The sequence below is a fragment of the Thermobia domestica genome, chromosome 5 (genome assembly GCF_964235325.1).
Source record: "Thermobia domestica chromosome 5, izTheDome1.hap1.1, whole genome shotgun sequence".
In the NCBI taxonomy this organism is placed as follows: Eukaryota; Metazoa; Arthropoda; class Insecta; order Zygentoma; family Lepismatidae; genus Thermobia; species Thermobia domestica.
The window spans coordinates 115,377,073-115,394,702 of NC_137458.1; the positions used below are offsets into that span (position 1 = coordinate 115,377,073).

A 17,630-nucleotide genomic window follows, 5' to 3' on the forward strand; every position below is an offset into this window, starting at 1 on the left:
GGAAGAGTGGAAAGCTGCGTCAAACCAATCGAAAGATTGCTGGTGTAAGGAAAAGAAGGAATTTAAAGAGAGAGAGAGAAAATGATTTAGACGACATAATAAGAGTGATTTGCGCCGTATAGTCCTTAATATTTTTTTAAAAAAAAAAAATGTACAAGCACGGTTACGAATAAATCTATTAGGGCAGAAATATAAATGTTACGCTAGCCTTTATAGCTCATTCAGGGACGCGCACGTGACAAGATTTGAGGTGTCTCGTCTCCTAAATGCGCTGTAAAAGTGATGTCTCGATTCGAAAAATGTATATTTCTCTATTGGAAGAGCCGTGTCTTGACTTGACTTTTGTCAGGAAAATTCTGTCTCATCTCGTCTCGTCTCATACGCATCCCTAAGCTCATTTAATTTAAAATTGACCTTGACATGGATCTTTAAAGCATACTTGTAACTTAAGATCGTTTAAATTTACAAAATTAGAAATGACACAGAAATGTTATCCATTCAGTAAATAAAAGCCTTTCGTCGCACGGTAGAATGTTCTTCAGATTTAGTGGGAGCAGGATTTGGTTGATGTCTTTTCAATATTTTTCGTAATATATTGCCTACTTCATTCAGTGTAATGGTGTGCTTTTGAGTATGCTATAGTGAATCAGTGTGTATAGTTTTGTATAATTTTCGATTCCTTAATTTATTACAGGCCCAAGAAGAGCAAGCATCCGTAAGTAATTCAGTGCCGTATAACAAAGAGGAGATAGAACGTGATCAAGTTTTCATAAATTGGACAGTTCCTCCCATCACCCAACGGGCTCAGTCAACTTCCTGTCTCGATCTTTCAGCGTCCAATGATGTGGATAAACTCAGGTAGGTATTTTTGTAGATATGTTTCTATATAAAGAAAAAAGTTACGTATTTACAGCATTTACGGAAGTAAGAAAATTTAATGTTTATTCTTTATCAAGAAGTAGTAGTATGTAATGATAATTTATTGGCAGGTAACTATCTCACAACCAGAAATTTCCAAATATGGTATGTTGTTTAATACATGATTAGTATATCGACTCAGGCCGCTGTACCTGATTTAGAATAACCACTATACCAGGAAAATACCATGAATTATATGCTAAAACCGAAAAAATATAAATATCCCCAAGATGAGTCATTATCTGGATAAGTAATTTGATAGGAAATGGATGGATAAAGGATGAATAAGGGACCCATTGTTTGCCTCCAAGGTCTCCAGAGTTAACATTCTGTGACTTTTGATTGTGGTGTGAAAAGTGTATGTTCAAAATTTATTAAACGAACATTACCTACAAGAAATAATACATATGGTTATTAAGAACGTTCCAAATGAGGATCGTCAACAGGCAATTTTTGAGATTCCAGATACGGCTGCAAGTGTATTTGTTTGTTGGTGGAACACAGTTGAAGGTCTTGCGTTGGACAATTAACATTGTTGTCAAACTAAAGAGACGTTTCATAGGTATTTCATGCTGCTGCTGCTCTTCGTTTAAATTCAGTAAATCATTCAAAACAATTTTTAGATACGAGGGTCACTACGAAAGTTTTGAGATGTGAAATAACTTACATACTTAAAATCAATTTAACACTTACATTTTCTCAAAGTATTCACCATTACACTGTACACACTTTTGCATTCTCGAAAACCACTTTTGGAAGCAGTGTTGCCAGTCTTTTCTTCAAGTGTTGAAAGTTCATTCTCGTAAGCCACTGCAGCTTCTTCAGGGCTGCAAAATCTTCCCATGCATGCGATCTTTGATCCTGGGGAACAGAAAAAAATCACACGAGGTCAGGTCAGGGCTATACGGCGGATGTCATAAGTTTGACCTCCGTAGATTCTAAAAACTGAATTGGGATGTTGGCTGTGTATGCGGACGCGTTGTCATGATGAAGCAGGATCCCACGCAATCCATTTCTTGGACGCCGTTCCCGAAGCTTCTGGAACACTTTTGTTAGGCAAACAGTGGTGTACCACTGAGCAGTAACAGTGGAACAGTTGCAACATGGCCAGATTTGGAGAAGAAAGTTGCGACCATCTTCTTCCCCACACCGCGGTCGCTTCACTTTCGTGGGTGGATTTTCGTTTGGAGAGATCCAAACTGTAGACTGGCGTTTATTTTCAGGGTCAAATTGATAGATCCAAGTCTCATCACCAGTTACAATGTCAGAGACGCGTCGAGAATTGCCTCCATCAAATCTTGCAAGTATTTCTTCACACCATTCCACACGCATGTGCTTCTGCTGTTCAGTCAAAGTGTGAGGCACCCAACGAGATGAAACCTTCCTGAGTCGAAGATTATCATGAAGAATTTTTGTTACTGCTGGCGATCCAATGTTCACTGTAGATTCAATGTTCTTGAAAGTTGTTCGAGGATTTTCTCGAATCATTTGTTTCACAGCGGCAATGTTTTCATCTGACACAGCTGTTGCCGGACGTCCAGCTCTCTCATCATCTTTAAGCGATGCCCGACCTCTTCTGAATTCACCAAACCACCGAAAAATTGTAGCACGGGAAGGAGTAAGGTCCTCAAATGCCCCCTGCAAACGGTCAAGGCTTTGTGTCTCGTTCAAACCACTTTTGAAATCGTAAAGGATGATTGCCCGAAAATGTTCCCTTTCGAGCTCCATTCTAGACAGCCGCATACTGCTCACATCAACAAAGAAGTGAAGGCGATACGGCCACGTCGATAGGCGAGGCGAGTTGAAACTTTCTTCGCCCTGGATACTACTACCGAACGCAATTATAGGAATTCAGATACTGTGCCACAACAATGCGTATCTCAAAACTTTCGTAGTGGCCCTCGTATTGAATAAGGGTGAGATGCAACATTCTAACTGAATTCCCGCTTCTAATTACACTTTTTTTTTTTTTTTTTTTTATCTCCTTCCTTTCTAACTTGACTTGATGAGTCTTCGATTCTTCTATTCCTTTCCAGCTACTTCAATAATCATTAAAATTTCTAAACTTATTGGACAAAAACCTATTCTAGGCATCAAATGCTACAAGTTCATTTGTAAAATAACCTAGAAGAGTCTTACCAATGGAATAACAGAAACTCGAATCCTGATTTCTGCTTCCCGAGTGGTTGTAGTTACGAGCAATCGGTAGAAGCATACAACTTGGTAGAACCGCTACAGATCTTGAATATTCTTCCGTATAGCACATGTAATATCGAGTTTATTAAACTAATAAAATCTGCACATGATATTATACCTTGTAAATAGATTTCAAAGTGCTATCTAAAACTAATTGGAACTTACAAATTACCAGTGCTTTTTGTTCAAAAAAACAGATCAGTACGAAATCAGCTCTCGTGTCCTCTCGTATTTTAAGCAGCAGTTCCTCTCTATCACCACCTGATTCGGTGTGTTCATGCCAGTGATAGATTTTCACATCATTTTTTGTTTGCCAGTTCGTGATTTCCGTTCTTTGTTCCACTCATATTTTATGATAGCCAGCTTCTGCATCTAATTTTGTCATCGTCGAATATCGGATGTGGAGCAGCAGGTGGCTTATAGTCACTGTCGGTTCCGGACTCATTTTGCGCCAACTATAAACTAGATGATAGTCAGCTCGACTGTCTTGATGGTCTGCTTGAATCACTTTTTGAGTTTATTTCTTCTTCATCCGATGAGTAAGTGAAAGTATTTGAAAAATCAAGTGTTACTCTGACATTATCTTCGCATTGTGATGATCATTTCCACGATTTGCTTTGCACAGTCGTTTTTCTTCCTTAATTTGATCGATTCCATTTTCGTAACTTGCCATAGCTTTTCATTGTTGGACAAGCGTATCAACCGTATTGATAACGCTAACAGCATTAATATTAGACATTTTAACCTGTAAAAGAAAATTAGTGAGTGGAAATTAATAGAAGTAAGAAAAATTACCTGGAACATCACTTCACGTTAGAATAAACTACGTGGCTGCTTACAGACAATAACGTCTGTGCTTTCATCACCGATTTAAAAATTGAATCGTAAGTTTTTAGGACTAAGTCAATCAGATACTATTGCACACGAGGGTTATCCAGAAAATAAAGATCGTGTAGTTATACCAAATGAAAAACACAATATTTATTTTAAAAAACAAAAAAGAAATAGTTTTATTATATACCTGAAGCATCCTTCACTTTTCTACATAATCACTACCTTCATTCAGATGTTTGTTGTATCTGCTCACAAGTTTCGGAATTCCCATGTTATACTCTTCTGCCACCAGTTCTTAAGCCAGATGTTCTCTGCATTGGAACAAAAGACACGAAATCACACAGATGGAGACGCCTTTCTTGATCGGATTGTGACTGGCAATGAGACTTGGGGTCACCCCAGAGAATAAACATCAATCACTTGAGTGGCATCATCCCTCGTCATCCAGAAAACCAAGAAATTTCAAACAAACTCTCTCAACACAAAAGGTCATGGCAATCCTCTTTTGGTTCATAAAGATGTTCTTTTGGTGGATTTCATGCCAAAAGACACTACTATAAATGAAAATTGCTGTTGTGAGATTTTAAGACAACCACAGCGAGCAATCCAATACAGGAGTCGAGGAATTGTACTTATTCACGATAATGCCCACCCTCACACTGCTGCTGAACTCAAGAATTGCTGGATCAGTTCAGATGGGAAGTTATCATCCACCCTATAGTCCGGACCTTGCTCCTAGATTTCCACCTTTCCTTCAAGCCGAAAGAGTTTCTTGTCGATAAACGTTTTGGAAAGGGTAAAGAGTTAAAAAATGCAGTGACTACCTAGCTTAATAAACTGGCGACATGGGAATTCTAAAGCTCGTGAACAGATACAACAAATGTTTAAATGAAGGTAGTGATTATGTAGAGAAGTGAAGGAAGTTCAGGTATGTAACAGAATTTTTTTTCAATAAATACTTTTAAAAAAATGTATAACTAAACGGTCTTTATTTTCTGAATGACCCTCGTACTACAGGAGGTTCATTCAAATTTCTCGTGGTTGAGTCGTATTCTCTTGCTAATTGCTCGTTAGTACTTTTGGTGCATTATTCCATAAACACTTATTAACCAGCCATCTGTCGCAGTTAATAATATAACACTAATAAATTTTGCAGCATTGGAAGCTTCAAATGCTTACTCCGGCTTAACATTTTTCTTATATATTTTGTTAGGAAGTGTAATGATATAACGTTGCACGATTATGCCCTTTAGGCAAAAGGAGACGGATAACACTAGTTAACAAATTTAAACTTTTTGTTTGTTACATGAGAAAAATCACCTGATCTTAAAGGAACTTTTTGCGCTGAATTCGAATATGCACTCGGTTTCTCTCCATCACGTACAGTTTTCCCGTAACAGAGGGATTTTCGGGAATCCCCTCAAAAATTTCCCTTTTTCAGATATTCCCCTAGCTCCTGTCCCCTTACATATAGTAACATAGAAATTATACCTAAGTATACCTTGATTTATATTTAATAAACCCTAAAAGTTTCGTAAAAATCGCTTTGTTCTTTCTAGAGAAATAAATATATTTGTATGTATACTGTGTGCACTGTTTATTGCACCTGATAGTAATGCTTTCAGATCTCCTGAGTTGGGGTAAAAACGATTTGCTTTATTACTACAAACACAGACATAAAAATGAATATTTACAATAGTCAACAACACACTTGTATTGCTCTCTGTAAATAAAAACGTGTATAAAAATAGAATGTACTTCCAACGTATATTTTTTTTAAACGTACAGTATATGTATATCTTAATACATATATATACAATTCTCCAAGGTAGTTGGTATTTTATTAGGACTGCAGTGCGGTTACACGAAGTACCAATGTTTTTTTATGTTTATGGGATAGCCGAGCTGATGACAAACATTATGAAGTGAAGGAATGGGAACCTAGAGTGAATTACGTACCTGGAGAATGCAACGTCAAATACGCTCCTTTGGTAGATCCTAATAAGATATTACTACCGCCACTTCATATCAAGTTAGGACTTATGAAAAACTTTGTCAAAGCCATGGACACATCTGGTGAAGGTTTCAAGTATTTGCGAGATAAGTTCCCTAACCTGAGTGATGCTAAGATTTCAGCGGGAGTGGTTATTGGTCCCCAAATTAGGAAATTAATGCTTGATGATAGCTTTGACAGCAAGTTAAACAGTGCTAAGCTAGCTGCCTGGACAGCATTTAAGTGTGTTGTGCGCAACTTTCTGGGCAATAACAAAGCTGAGAGTTACACAGTAATCGTACAGGACATGATACAGAAATACAAAGAGTTGGGTTGTAGGATGTCTTTAAAAATCCACTTTTTACACTCCCACCTCAGCTTCTTTCCTGCTAACCTAGGTGCTCTCAGCGACGAACAGGGGGAAAGATTCCACCAAAATATAATGGCAATGGAGAAAAGGTACCAGGGACGATGGGATCCTTCAATGATGGGGGACTATTGTTGGGGTCTTGTTAGAGAATGCAACATTTCTTACAAAAGAAGGAAGTAGTGTACGTTTTTGTAACCCAATGGAAGTTTCATATATTGTGATAGTTTTGATTGTCTTTTCATGACCTTTTGGTACATTTGTATTATTGTTTATTGTAAATTGTCACACTTGTAAATTATATTGTATTATATTTTATATATGTGTTTGTGGTAATAAAGCAAAACGTTTTACCTCAACTTAAGAGATCTGAAAGCATTACTATAAGGTGCAATAAACAGTACACACAGTATACATACAAACATATTTATTTCTCTAGAAAGAATAAAGCGATTATTACGAAACTTGGAGGGTTTGTTAAATATGAATCAAAGTATACTTAGGTATAATTTCTATGTTAGTATATGCAAGGGGACAAGATCTTGGGGTGTAAAATAAACGAAAAGGGAAATTTTTGAGGGATTTCCCGAAAATCCCTCTGTTACGGGAAAATTGTACGTGATGGAGAAAAACCGAGTGCATATTCGAATTCAGCGCAAAAAGTTCCTTTAAGAACAGGTATTTCCTTTTATGTAACAAAACCTTTGTTAACTAGTGTAATTAATAAAAATAATTTTGAAATAAATGGTGGAATGAGAATCTGGGAGAAGAGGGAGAATCCCGATAAAATCTACTGACAGTGTTGTTCATTATAAACTCACGTGGCTAAGGATGAAACCAGGAATCCCTCGCGCCAGAAGTGAGATCTTTACCACTGAGCCAGTGTCCCTTGTTTTACGGTTAGAACAACGAGTACGTACTACATATACGTAATCGGCTATCTTTCATTGATAGCATTTGAAAGTTTATAAATAACATGTGTCTTGTTCTCTTACCGTTCCTAAACCCTTATTGACACATCATCTTCTGGTTCTTACATCTTTCTAAGCTCGATTTCTTACTAATGAAATTATTATTGTTTGCATGAAATCTTTTATTCTCTTCCTATTTCATATTACAGGATCGAAACACTTCTTTCTTCACTTAGCTCATATTCTTAATGAGTTTGTTTGATATACAGGGCTGTTATAAATTATTGTCGGAGTTCCAATATTGTTTTGTAGACAGGAAATGAAATGTATAACATCATTGATTAATAAAGCAACACAAGGTTTTCTTTCGCTACAGCTGCTGTGTAGTAATTCCAGTTTTGATTCGTAGGAGGTATATTTTGCAAGATGGCAGCAAATGGCAGAGAATACGCATTTTGTACCTCAAATTTTATAAAAAGTTACTCAGTTGTTAGCTAAAGTCACTTTCTCACCGAGTTTAGGAAGGATCCGTTGTCCGACAATTCGCATTCGCTCAGTTTCAAAAGACAGATTCTATGTAAAGAAAAGAGAAATGGTCATTCTTTAGTGACAAAACGCATGTGAACTAGGTGAAAGAAATTTCCAAAGAAGTAAAAAAAAAAAAAAAAAAGCTGTGAGGCAATGAACGAAATGTCTTCTTCCCCAATTGAATGAGGTCATAATGACTTCATAATTACACAGGATTGAATCGTAACTCAATTTCCAGAAACTAATGGAAGTTTTTAAACCAATATTTACCGCAGCGATGTATCGGACGTGGAACTGAGGATGAACAGAAGGTGCTCATGGTCTGCTCATTTTCCATATCTATCTTCATGCTTTATTTATCTGATCGAGTGCCTTAAGATTATTTTTATTCCTCATTTTCCTTCAAGTACTCAAGGACTGAACGTGCGAATCACAACTGCCATCGCTGACATGCTCCGTCAACTTTGAGGTGAATTGGACTATGCATAGATTTCAGCAATAGTGGGTAAAGGTACTCATGTCGAGAATATGTAAATGTTTACAGAAAAGCGTTAAAAGATTTCCTGTAAAATTAAATAAGCAATCTGTTCGTATCTCACATTCGCTACTTGTTACAAGTACTGCGAGTCTCAACAATAATTTGTAATAACTCTGTATTATCCGCCCTATCTTAAATTAATGAATAGTAACTTGAATATCTTTGTCTCAGCTCCATATCTATCTTCATGTGAGCTGTGTAATTGGAAGTGAACTTCATTTTTTTTATATACTTGTGTTTTTAGAGAAAAGGAAGAAATGGAGTTTGGCTTAACGAATTAACTGATTTAAATGTTGGTTTCTTTACTGAGTTTTCTTGCTTGAACCATTATTTACAGTCGTGATAATCTATTTCCATCTAAAATTTCATAATTTAGCTTAGTAAGTAGTATTTGAAACCATGATGGTGATTGTATTAACAATTGGAACATGTACTGTATTTTGAAAATTCATTAAATGCATGGGCAGTATCCGATCATGTAAGTCACAGTTTATAAGAAAATATAGTTCTAAATTAAATATAATATAGAATCTCAAACTACTTACTTGTCTGGTACTTACTGTTTTGGTATTTATTGTATTCATTTAGGGCTCTGTTGCCTTCATATCGACCTGCTCCAGATTACGAAACCGCAATCCAACAGAAATACGGTGGAGGTCAGGCGAGTGGAAATATAAATCAAATGATCCGTCCAAATCCTATTGGTCTTATGTATAGTAGTCAACCTGAGATCCATCAGACACATCTTCAAGAAATGCTTGTAAGTGTTTATATATATATAATTACTGAGAAAATTGTTTCGTAGTATTTATTATTTGTTTGTTTCGAGACAAACAAATAATAAATAATGAAGAATTAGGTTTATATATATATATATATATATAGATATATATATATATATATAGATAGATAGATAGATAGATATACTTGAAATTAAAAATTTAGTTAAAAGGGATTGCAGTTCACAGTTGCTAAAACCAAAATGTTTACAGAAATATCTGACACTATTAATTCAATTCGAGAAAATGGGTTGTAACAGAAAAAATGATCAAAATTGAAGAATAAAATAGGAAATAACATTGTTCTGTATATCCAACTTTCGCTAAGAGTATATCGTTCTGTATCTTGCAGTACGTGGTATGTTAAAATTTGGATATTTTTGGTTAACACCAGTATTGAATCTGGGGGCACTTGTTTCATCACCTGGCAACTTTTCGTATGTATTCGGCTAATAATAGCAGAGTTATAGAGAAGAATGCAGAAAAATTATAACTCATTCTGTTTCAAAACTGTAAAATGCATAACAGTGTTTTCGCACTCCTATAAAGTTGTGATTTTCAATATACGACCTATAGCAAGATACAGAACGATATGTTTCATTATCGGCTTAAGCTTAAAAGAATTCAAAATTTCTTCGCTAGTATATGCAGATTGCAGAACATAAATTAGGTTCATAATTGACATCATATGCACTATTGGTAATAGTGTGTGTACTCTTATTCTAGAGAATCTTATGATGTGAGAAACCTAAAAAAAAGCTTGGAAATTAACCATACTGTCTGGAATTTTTGAGGATAATTGTACCGATAGTCTCAAAAATTAATTTTTGTGATTAAAATTCCTTTCTTTTAAAATAATTAATCAAATTTGTCATATAGATTTTCCATCGAAACTCGTAAGAGATATTCTGCTGTAAATTTTTTGTTGTGCAGAATCTTTTTACAATAGACATTTTGTGGTCAATATAGATTTTTTTTTTGTGTGTGTGTGTATGTGTGTGTGTTTTACAATGTTTTAAGGAAACAATATTTGTGAGGTGAATTAATGTATGGACCTTGTAATTAAAAATTCTTTGTGTAAAATAAAATAAAAGACCACACATTAATATATCATAAATGTTATCACGACCTAATTAGACCCGGAAAAACAAGAAAGAAAAACAAATAGAAAAGAAAAGTAGATAGAAAAACAGACCTATTAACTTGAAAAAAACATGAAATTTGAAGATAAATATTTAGTAGATATATGTGTAGATATGAAAAAATAAACTTGATGATCAGATGACTGTACAACGTAAGTAAACCACGTAGAAGACAATGAAATATAATGAAAGGACCTTCAATATTGATTTCTTTCTCTGGGTGATCAGTTGTTTTTAGGAATTGGGTTTGATGTCTTGTAAAAAACCAAGTTCCGGTTATAAGTAGCAAATATAAAGAAAATAAGTTTTGGCTCTTGTAGTTAATTGTGTCATAATGTGTAGTGATCTGAATAAAAAATCGTGAAATTTGTATATTCGTAATTTCCATAAACATATATAGACGCTAAGTGTCTTTTCATATTAAGGACATTCTATACTAAGTAGTAGCAGTTGTGAGCCTGGCTGAGCTAAAAATTTAGGCCGTTATCATTTATACTAAAAGACGGTGAAACTTACTTTTACCTTATCTATATTTTATTATATTATATATAAATGGAGGAAATAACCAATGCTGTAACGTACTTCTCCTCACGTGCGAACTCAATGATACACAAAGAGTGAAAAAAATTCACGACTGGACCGAAAATCGAACCCAAGTTTCTGATCCATCACTCTAACCTATACGCTGCCCAGTCCGCTGTCTGCATTCATTCTTGAAGTTGGTATTCAGCTTCCCGGATTACATGGATTACTCTATAACTTCTGTTGTGGTTGGATGGCATATTGAATATCAGCGCCCGAGTTCGATTCCAGGTAGGGAAACTCGTCGAAAAAGTGTAAAGGCTTTTTCAGGCCAACCATCCTGGGTGAGATTTTCCTGGGTTTTCCTCATTCACACCAGGCAAATGCCGGGATTGTACATGATATATATGTTCCAGGCTGCTTTTCTTCCCTTTCCTCAAATAGTGTGATCGCCAAGAGAAGTCATCCCTCATACTTGACGAACTAACATAGGTGTAGCAGCCGAAAGCCCAGAAATCTAATTTCTAAATCTAATTTCTGGGTGGGCCTCAGACCCAGGTAGGTTCGGTTCTCGATTTAGTCGTGCGGGTTTTTTTTTTTTTTTTTTTTTTTAAATTAATTCTTGATGTAACATGTTTATTAGTTTTGCAAGCATGTTACCCAACATTGGTCAAGCAGGCGTAACTGAAAAATTTGTGTGTTTGTTTCTTTAAAGCACATCTTTAAAGCAAGCCTTTTACATCATCGAAACTATGTGTGATGTGGCTCTTCAAATTAACATTAAATATGAATGAACTGATCTGTCCATTAGGAACTGATCTGTCCATTAATTGCTGGCATCATGGGAGATCAGCGCAAACCCAGTTTCCTTACATTTAACATAATACTTACATTTTGTGTCTGTTTATACTTCTTTTTTGTTTCAACGAATGTTTCAAGATGGTTGGAAACTATGAATGGAGGTCAAATAAGGTTATAAATAAATATATATATATATATTTTTAACGCTTCAGGACTTAAGGTCGTTTCCTCATTACAAGCAATACCCTGATGTGGCGCAAGTGGATAGAATGTACCTGGAATCAAATAAGCAACCACTAGTGAAGAACGATGATCATGTGAATAATTTTGTACCTGGAATTCATACTTATAGGTAAAAATAATTTCTTTCGTGCTTTCTTTGTTAACTAGAAAATAATTTTTGTTTTAAAATCATTAATATTTGTTACAATGTATTTGAATTTTGATATATATAGGATGAGATACGTTTTGTTATCTATATTGCTAATCCATATGTTGAGTGGCTTGTATCTGATACAGTTAAGCGCAGCGTTATGTGACTTCCGTATTCTAAAGTGAGTCATAAGTAATGTCCGGATTTGAATGTAATTACATATTTTTTCCTTCATATGTAGGTTCGTCAAATCCTTAAATGTTTGTGATTCACACCTGTAGGGTGTTTCAACTCAATTTTCATATTACATATTTTTATATATTTTGACCAATATTACATATTTCTATGGTTTCTACTTTTTTTTATACATAAAACTGTCTTAAAATTTTGTGTTTACTGAAATTTTAATTTAAAAAAAAAATAAATAAATAAACTCTCCAACTGTGCAAGACTTGCATCTAGATTAAATTTTGTCATGTCTATCTTTTCGTTTCTTTACCGAAAGAGAAATCTCTCTCCCCCTCTCTCTCTCTTTTTTTAAAATTTTTTAAAATTTATTTGTCAAACCATGTTTCGCAGAATTTTCGCGATAGCAAAAGAAATATAAGAAGAAACAGTAAAATTCCTCCCTCCGGGGTACATTAGCAGCGCCCTTTATTCTCAACTCTGGAGGAAGACAGATCACGTGCCTGGCAGGCGACTGGACAGGAAATTCCTGAAATGAAGTCTATTTGATTGTTATCGGAGGTCGGACGGGAAAAAAAGATGAAAGCAAATCCTGCAATTCAGTTAAAACTATATGTTAGTGTGCTTCCAGGAATTTACTGCAAGAGTTCGTTCCAAGAAGCTGGCGACAATGGCAATATCATAGCAGGTAACCTAAGCTTTCAAAGAACTTCTCTTGTTCAATTGAATGACAGGAGGACATTACACTAGTATCGCAGTTGCAAGACGCACGTGTTCTGTATTGATCGTCGAAGTTAGAAATGGCTCCGGTTGTCTCAACTTTATCCGCGGTAACCATCGATGATGCGTTTACTACAGACGGTAAAGTGGTGTTGTGCCAAGTGTGTGATAAAAAAATTGGATGTTCAATGAAATCTCAGTTAGAACAACATGTACGAAGTGCACTCCATGCAAGAAATAAAAATTTGCGAACTGAAAAAAAAAAAAAAAAAGTCTTGACACAAATGCATCAAGATACTTCAGTGAATGAGTTTTTCAAAGACTTGTGCCAAGCAATGATAGCAGTAAACATTCCTTGGAACAAAGTTCAAGTTCCAAAATACCGTGCTTGTCTGGACAAGTACTACGGGCGTCGAATTCCTGACGAATCCACTCTTGGAAAAGTGTTATCTCGAAGTTTGTTGGAGGGAAGCTATAGATACCATTAGGGCAGAAATAGGTAGTTCATATATTTGGATTTCTGTGGACGAAACAACAGACGTTTTGGGACGTTATGTAGCAAATTTAGTGATTGGAAAGTTAAGTGAAGATGCTCCATCTAAATCCTGTCTTATTGCGAGTAAATTGCTGGAACGCACGAATCATTTCACGATTGCTCGCTTTGTAAACGATGGTATTAAAATGTTGTGGCCGGGAGGAGTTCAGGAAGAAAAAGTCCTTGTTCTCTATACAGATAGTGTAGCGTACATGTTAAAAGCGGCTAGAGCACTTAGTTTTTTTTACCCGTACTTAATTCATTTCATCTGTATGGCCCATGCTCTTCAGCGTGTTGCTGAAGAGGTGAGAGACAACTTTTGCGAAGTAAATCAACTAGTTTTTTCCACGAAAAAAATGTTCGTTAAGGCGCCACAACGTGTTCAAGTTTACAGAGATCAACTGCCAGACGTGCCACTTTCTCCGGAGCCTGTGCTAACGCGATGGGGCACTTGAATACAGGCAGTACATTTCTACAATGGACATTTTCAAAAAAATAAGCCTGTTGTTCACTCATTTCCATCGGAGTCTGCTGTGTCAGTTGGCATTGCTCAGAGACTGTTGAGCGGCCTCTTCCGGAATCCATGGAAATCATAGAGGATGCAGAGACACTGCTGCAAGGTGTGTGTGGAGATGTAGGAGAAAAAGTTCGAAAGAAACTAAATGCAGTGCTTGAAAGAAACCCGGGTTACGACAGCCTATTGGCAGTGTGTAAGATTCTTAGAGTGGTGAAACAAGAACTCCCCTGAAGATATTTTCCCCAACTATATCCCCTTGTTGAAATACGCTCCTGTTACCTCGTGTGATGTGGAGAGGTTATTCTCTGCATACAAGAATATTTTATCCGATCGCCGACAAAATTTTACTTCTGATAATTTGGAAATGTACCTTGTAACCCATTGTGCAACAGCACTCAGTTGAACTGCAAGCACATCTTTTGTAAGTGCTTTATTTCAAATTAAAAATGTTCATTAGTAGAAATATTCTTCAATCTTAGTTCAACTGGTATTGTTTAAAAGATATAGGACTGCTTATCCCTGCATGAAATAAATATATATATAAAACATACATTTCGTCTTAAGTTGCTTTTAGTATTTAAATTTGTATATTGCCAGATTGGGCCGTGGTGACGGATGCGCATTTAGTGTAAAAGGTTCTAGATTTGAAACGTGACCACACCACACCACATGAGATTTCTGACGTACAAATGCCGGATGCATTGCTTTTCTCGGGGCTTTCCTGTTTCTCTCTAGCCGATTCACATCTTCATTCGCGTCTGATTTTTACCATTCAATCAGTCACGTCAGTGACGTATGGCTGTCTCAACTGTTCAAGCATTTCACTTCGTTGGGGGACTTGCATTAAGCAGGATAAAGTGTAGTAGATTTTCCTTTTTATTTTCATAATTCGTTTAAATATTGCATACTCATACGCGTGTTAATATTACGTTTTCATAAGTATGTAACATATGTAATATTACATATTCTTATATAATAGTGCATATTTCTTACATTTTAAGCGATTTTTGTTACATATTTATGTACATATTTAGGGGGTTGATATTACATAAAAATCCGGACTCTAGTCATAAGTTAGGGTGTGATAAAACCGTAAAACCGTTACTGTATTCAAAACATTGGGTCTAACGTCTAATTCGTGTACACACTAAATCAATGTACCATAAAATTTAAAAGAAAATTTTGGTCTAATGTCGTTGATATAGTCCGATCGAAGCTAAAACTAACCAATTCTTACTAATATTATCACCCAAAAACACATACTCAATGAGCTTTCATTGATAACACATCTGTTCATTACGATCCTCTTGGGCACAATTGTGTACATTATATTCCAACAACAAATAAAGTTATAACGAATTGCTTGCCATATTTGTAATTTTACTACAAAAGATAACAGATATTCACAAACACACGCAAGCACTTCAAAAAGATAGTTCAGAAACAAGAAACTTCTAATTATTCTAATAAAATCAACAAGGTAGTACCTGTTGATAAAACTGCAACACCACAGACTATTTACAATACTTTAATCACATACTACTTACTAGAACGCAGCAGCTACTTGTATAACAGTGAAGCAAAGCTACACAAATGTAAACAATCGGCCTATATGCCCACAACAATGCTTTAAGTAGAATTAATGCAATAGAAATTTAATGTACATAATTGTGACCGCCAGGTCTGAATGGGTTAAGGAGTCAAATGCAACTAAAAGAAATGTTATTGATAAAGGATCCAGAGAAGATCGTAATCATATAACATTAAATTCAAAATTTTGTCAGGATACATACGTGAGTGCTTGCATTTTATTTATGTTACTTTATGTTGAAAGGACAATATTTGATGAGATAACCTCTGAGCTTCTAATCTTGTGAAAGTTTTATAGTTTTAGTAATTCAGTGGTTTTCTTATGTATCACAGCATATTCATAATTTCCTTGTAATGTTTCAGCACACCTGAGTTGGACACTGTTGAGAGCAGTATTATCCGTGGATTGCAAATGCTGCAACTGTATAAACCACCACCTCCCTACCCAATAAGTAACAGTACTCCAGATTTGGCGTGCCAAACGAACAATCCAGCCTGTCCGTCTCAAATCAGTATGCAGGTAAATAGGTTATAAATTCAGCCTATATATTTTTTTATTACTTACTTATCCATTTTTACAGTATGCATAATTATGAAAGCAGTTAGGTTGCTAGAAAGTTATTATATAAAATACATATTTCGTCAAATCTTCAATACTTCAGAAGAACTCAATTTCGTGGAATTGCCAGTGAAGCAGTGCTTTGTAAATACATAAAGAGGGATGAGTTTGAAGATAACACAATTTGTACCGCCAATCATGCAAATTTTCTGTGAACTCTAAACTTCTACTAATAATCGTTACAAGATTATTATTATTATTATCATCATCATTATTGTTACTTATTTTTTTAATGCTGAAGGAAAAGAAATTGTAAGCATATGTATATTTAAAAGTGCGGATTCAGCAATAAGTTAACCAACACAAAAAAGGCTACTTCAATGATAAATTCCGGGCTTTTCAGTCAGAAAAAATAAAGGATTGGTTTAGATAATAATCCGTATGTAAAAAATAATTTGCTTCTTTTAACTCTTGGCTAAATGACAGATCTAGAGATGTGCATGTACTCCTGAAAAGTGAAAAATGAACGCCTGGAAAGAAGTGACATAGAAACATTATACTCGTGTGCTATGGTAGAGTTCTGACGTGCGATAACTAACAATTGCCGCGCTGGACACAGTAAGGTTCGAGTACTGGCCGTAGGGACTTTGGCAGCAATTGTTGATATGTCAAAAGAGTGGTCGGTTGTTTCATTGTGCATCTGTTTTCATGCCAGGAGGGCGTAGGCGAGCTCACGTCACACAGTTAACGAAATTCGAGTAAAGATGTATCGGTCTGCGGGACGCCAGATGCTCGTACCGCAGAATCGCGGAACAAATTATACTGGAATCTTCCCCTGTGGGAAGTCCACACTTGCGTCAACGCGATTTCAGACGGCAGCGCATAAGGATACTGACTTGGACTGTTTCATCCAAGGAAGAAATTGCACATGAAGAAAATCACGGCTTACTTGGTTCCTCATCACCTCCCTAAGTTCAGAAGTGGCATCAGTACACTGAGGTAGTCTCCAGTTGGTCAGAAAGATATCATCAGGCGTTTTGTTGCGAGCCCGAATTAAAGTGTTCAAATGCATGGCGCCACCGAAAATTGCCGCGACCAGAAACGTTGTGACATAAACCCAGACCTGAGTCAATTTTAATTTAATGTTTCCACGAGCCGATGCAAAAGGATTCCAAATATTCCGTCTGAGCTACGTCCCATAGAGTGATCCATTGCTGAAATGTACAGAAACATTTCACCAATAGCTACCACGGGTTTGCGAGACAGTGCTGGACACCATAGGAAATTTTATCAAAGGCCTGTAGTGAGATTTCCAATGTCAGTTCAATAATTTGTTTGTATTAGCCATATTGCCAGTACTTTATTTACTATCCACGTGTATACAACGTCATAATAATTACTACACTTCAGCTTTTCAAATCAAGAAGACTCTATAGATATAAATGTAGAATAGAAATGAAAACTGTCATTCGAATTTAGATTTATAAAGAGCATTCCATTCTCTTTTCAGGGGAAACATGATTATCTGAGTTGGCGAATGTACACATTCTAAGCCTCTATTTTTAATTTCTACAAAAGGATTTATTACTTTGCCTTTGAAAGTGCCTTTTGAAAACTCAAG

The 17,630-nt window shown here is 35.8% G+C and overlaps 1 protein-coding gene across 3 annotated transcripts in view; it reads left to right on the forward strand.

Annotated features, from left to right (window-relative positions):
- Window positions 1-17,630, forward strand: part of Pez (protein tyrosine phosphatase non-receptor pez) — a 116,236-nt gene that overhangs the window by 46,239 nt on the left and 52,367 nt on the right. For 2 of the 3 annotated variants that reach the window (XM_081758941.1, XM_081758940.1), the window contains exons 10-13: window positions 695-858; window positions 8,874-9,045; window positions 11,742-11,881; window positions 15,814-15,970. In XM_081758941.1, the coding sequence (XP_081615067.1) occupies window positions 695-858; window positions 8,874-9,045; window positions 11,742-11,881; window positions 15,814-15,970 (633 nt within the window). The remainder of the gene's footprint in view (window positions 1-694; window positions 859-8,873; window positions 9,046-11,741; window positions 11,882-15,813; window positions 15,971-17,630) is intronic. The other variant, XM_081758943.1, reaches the window with a different exon arrangement.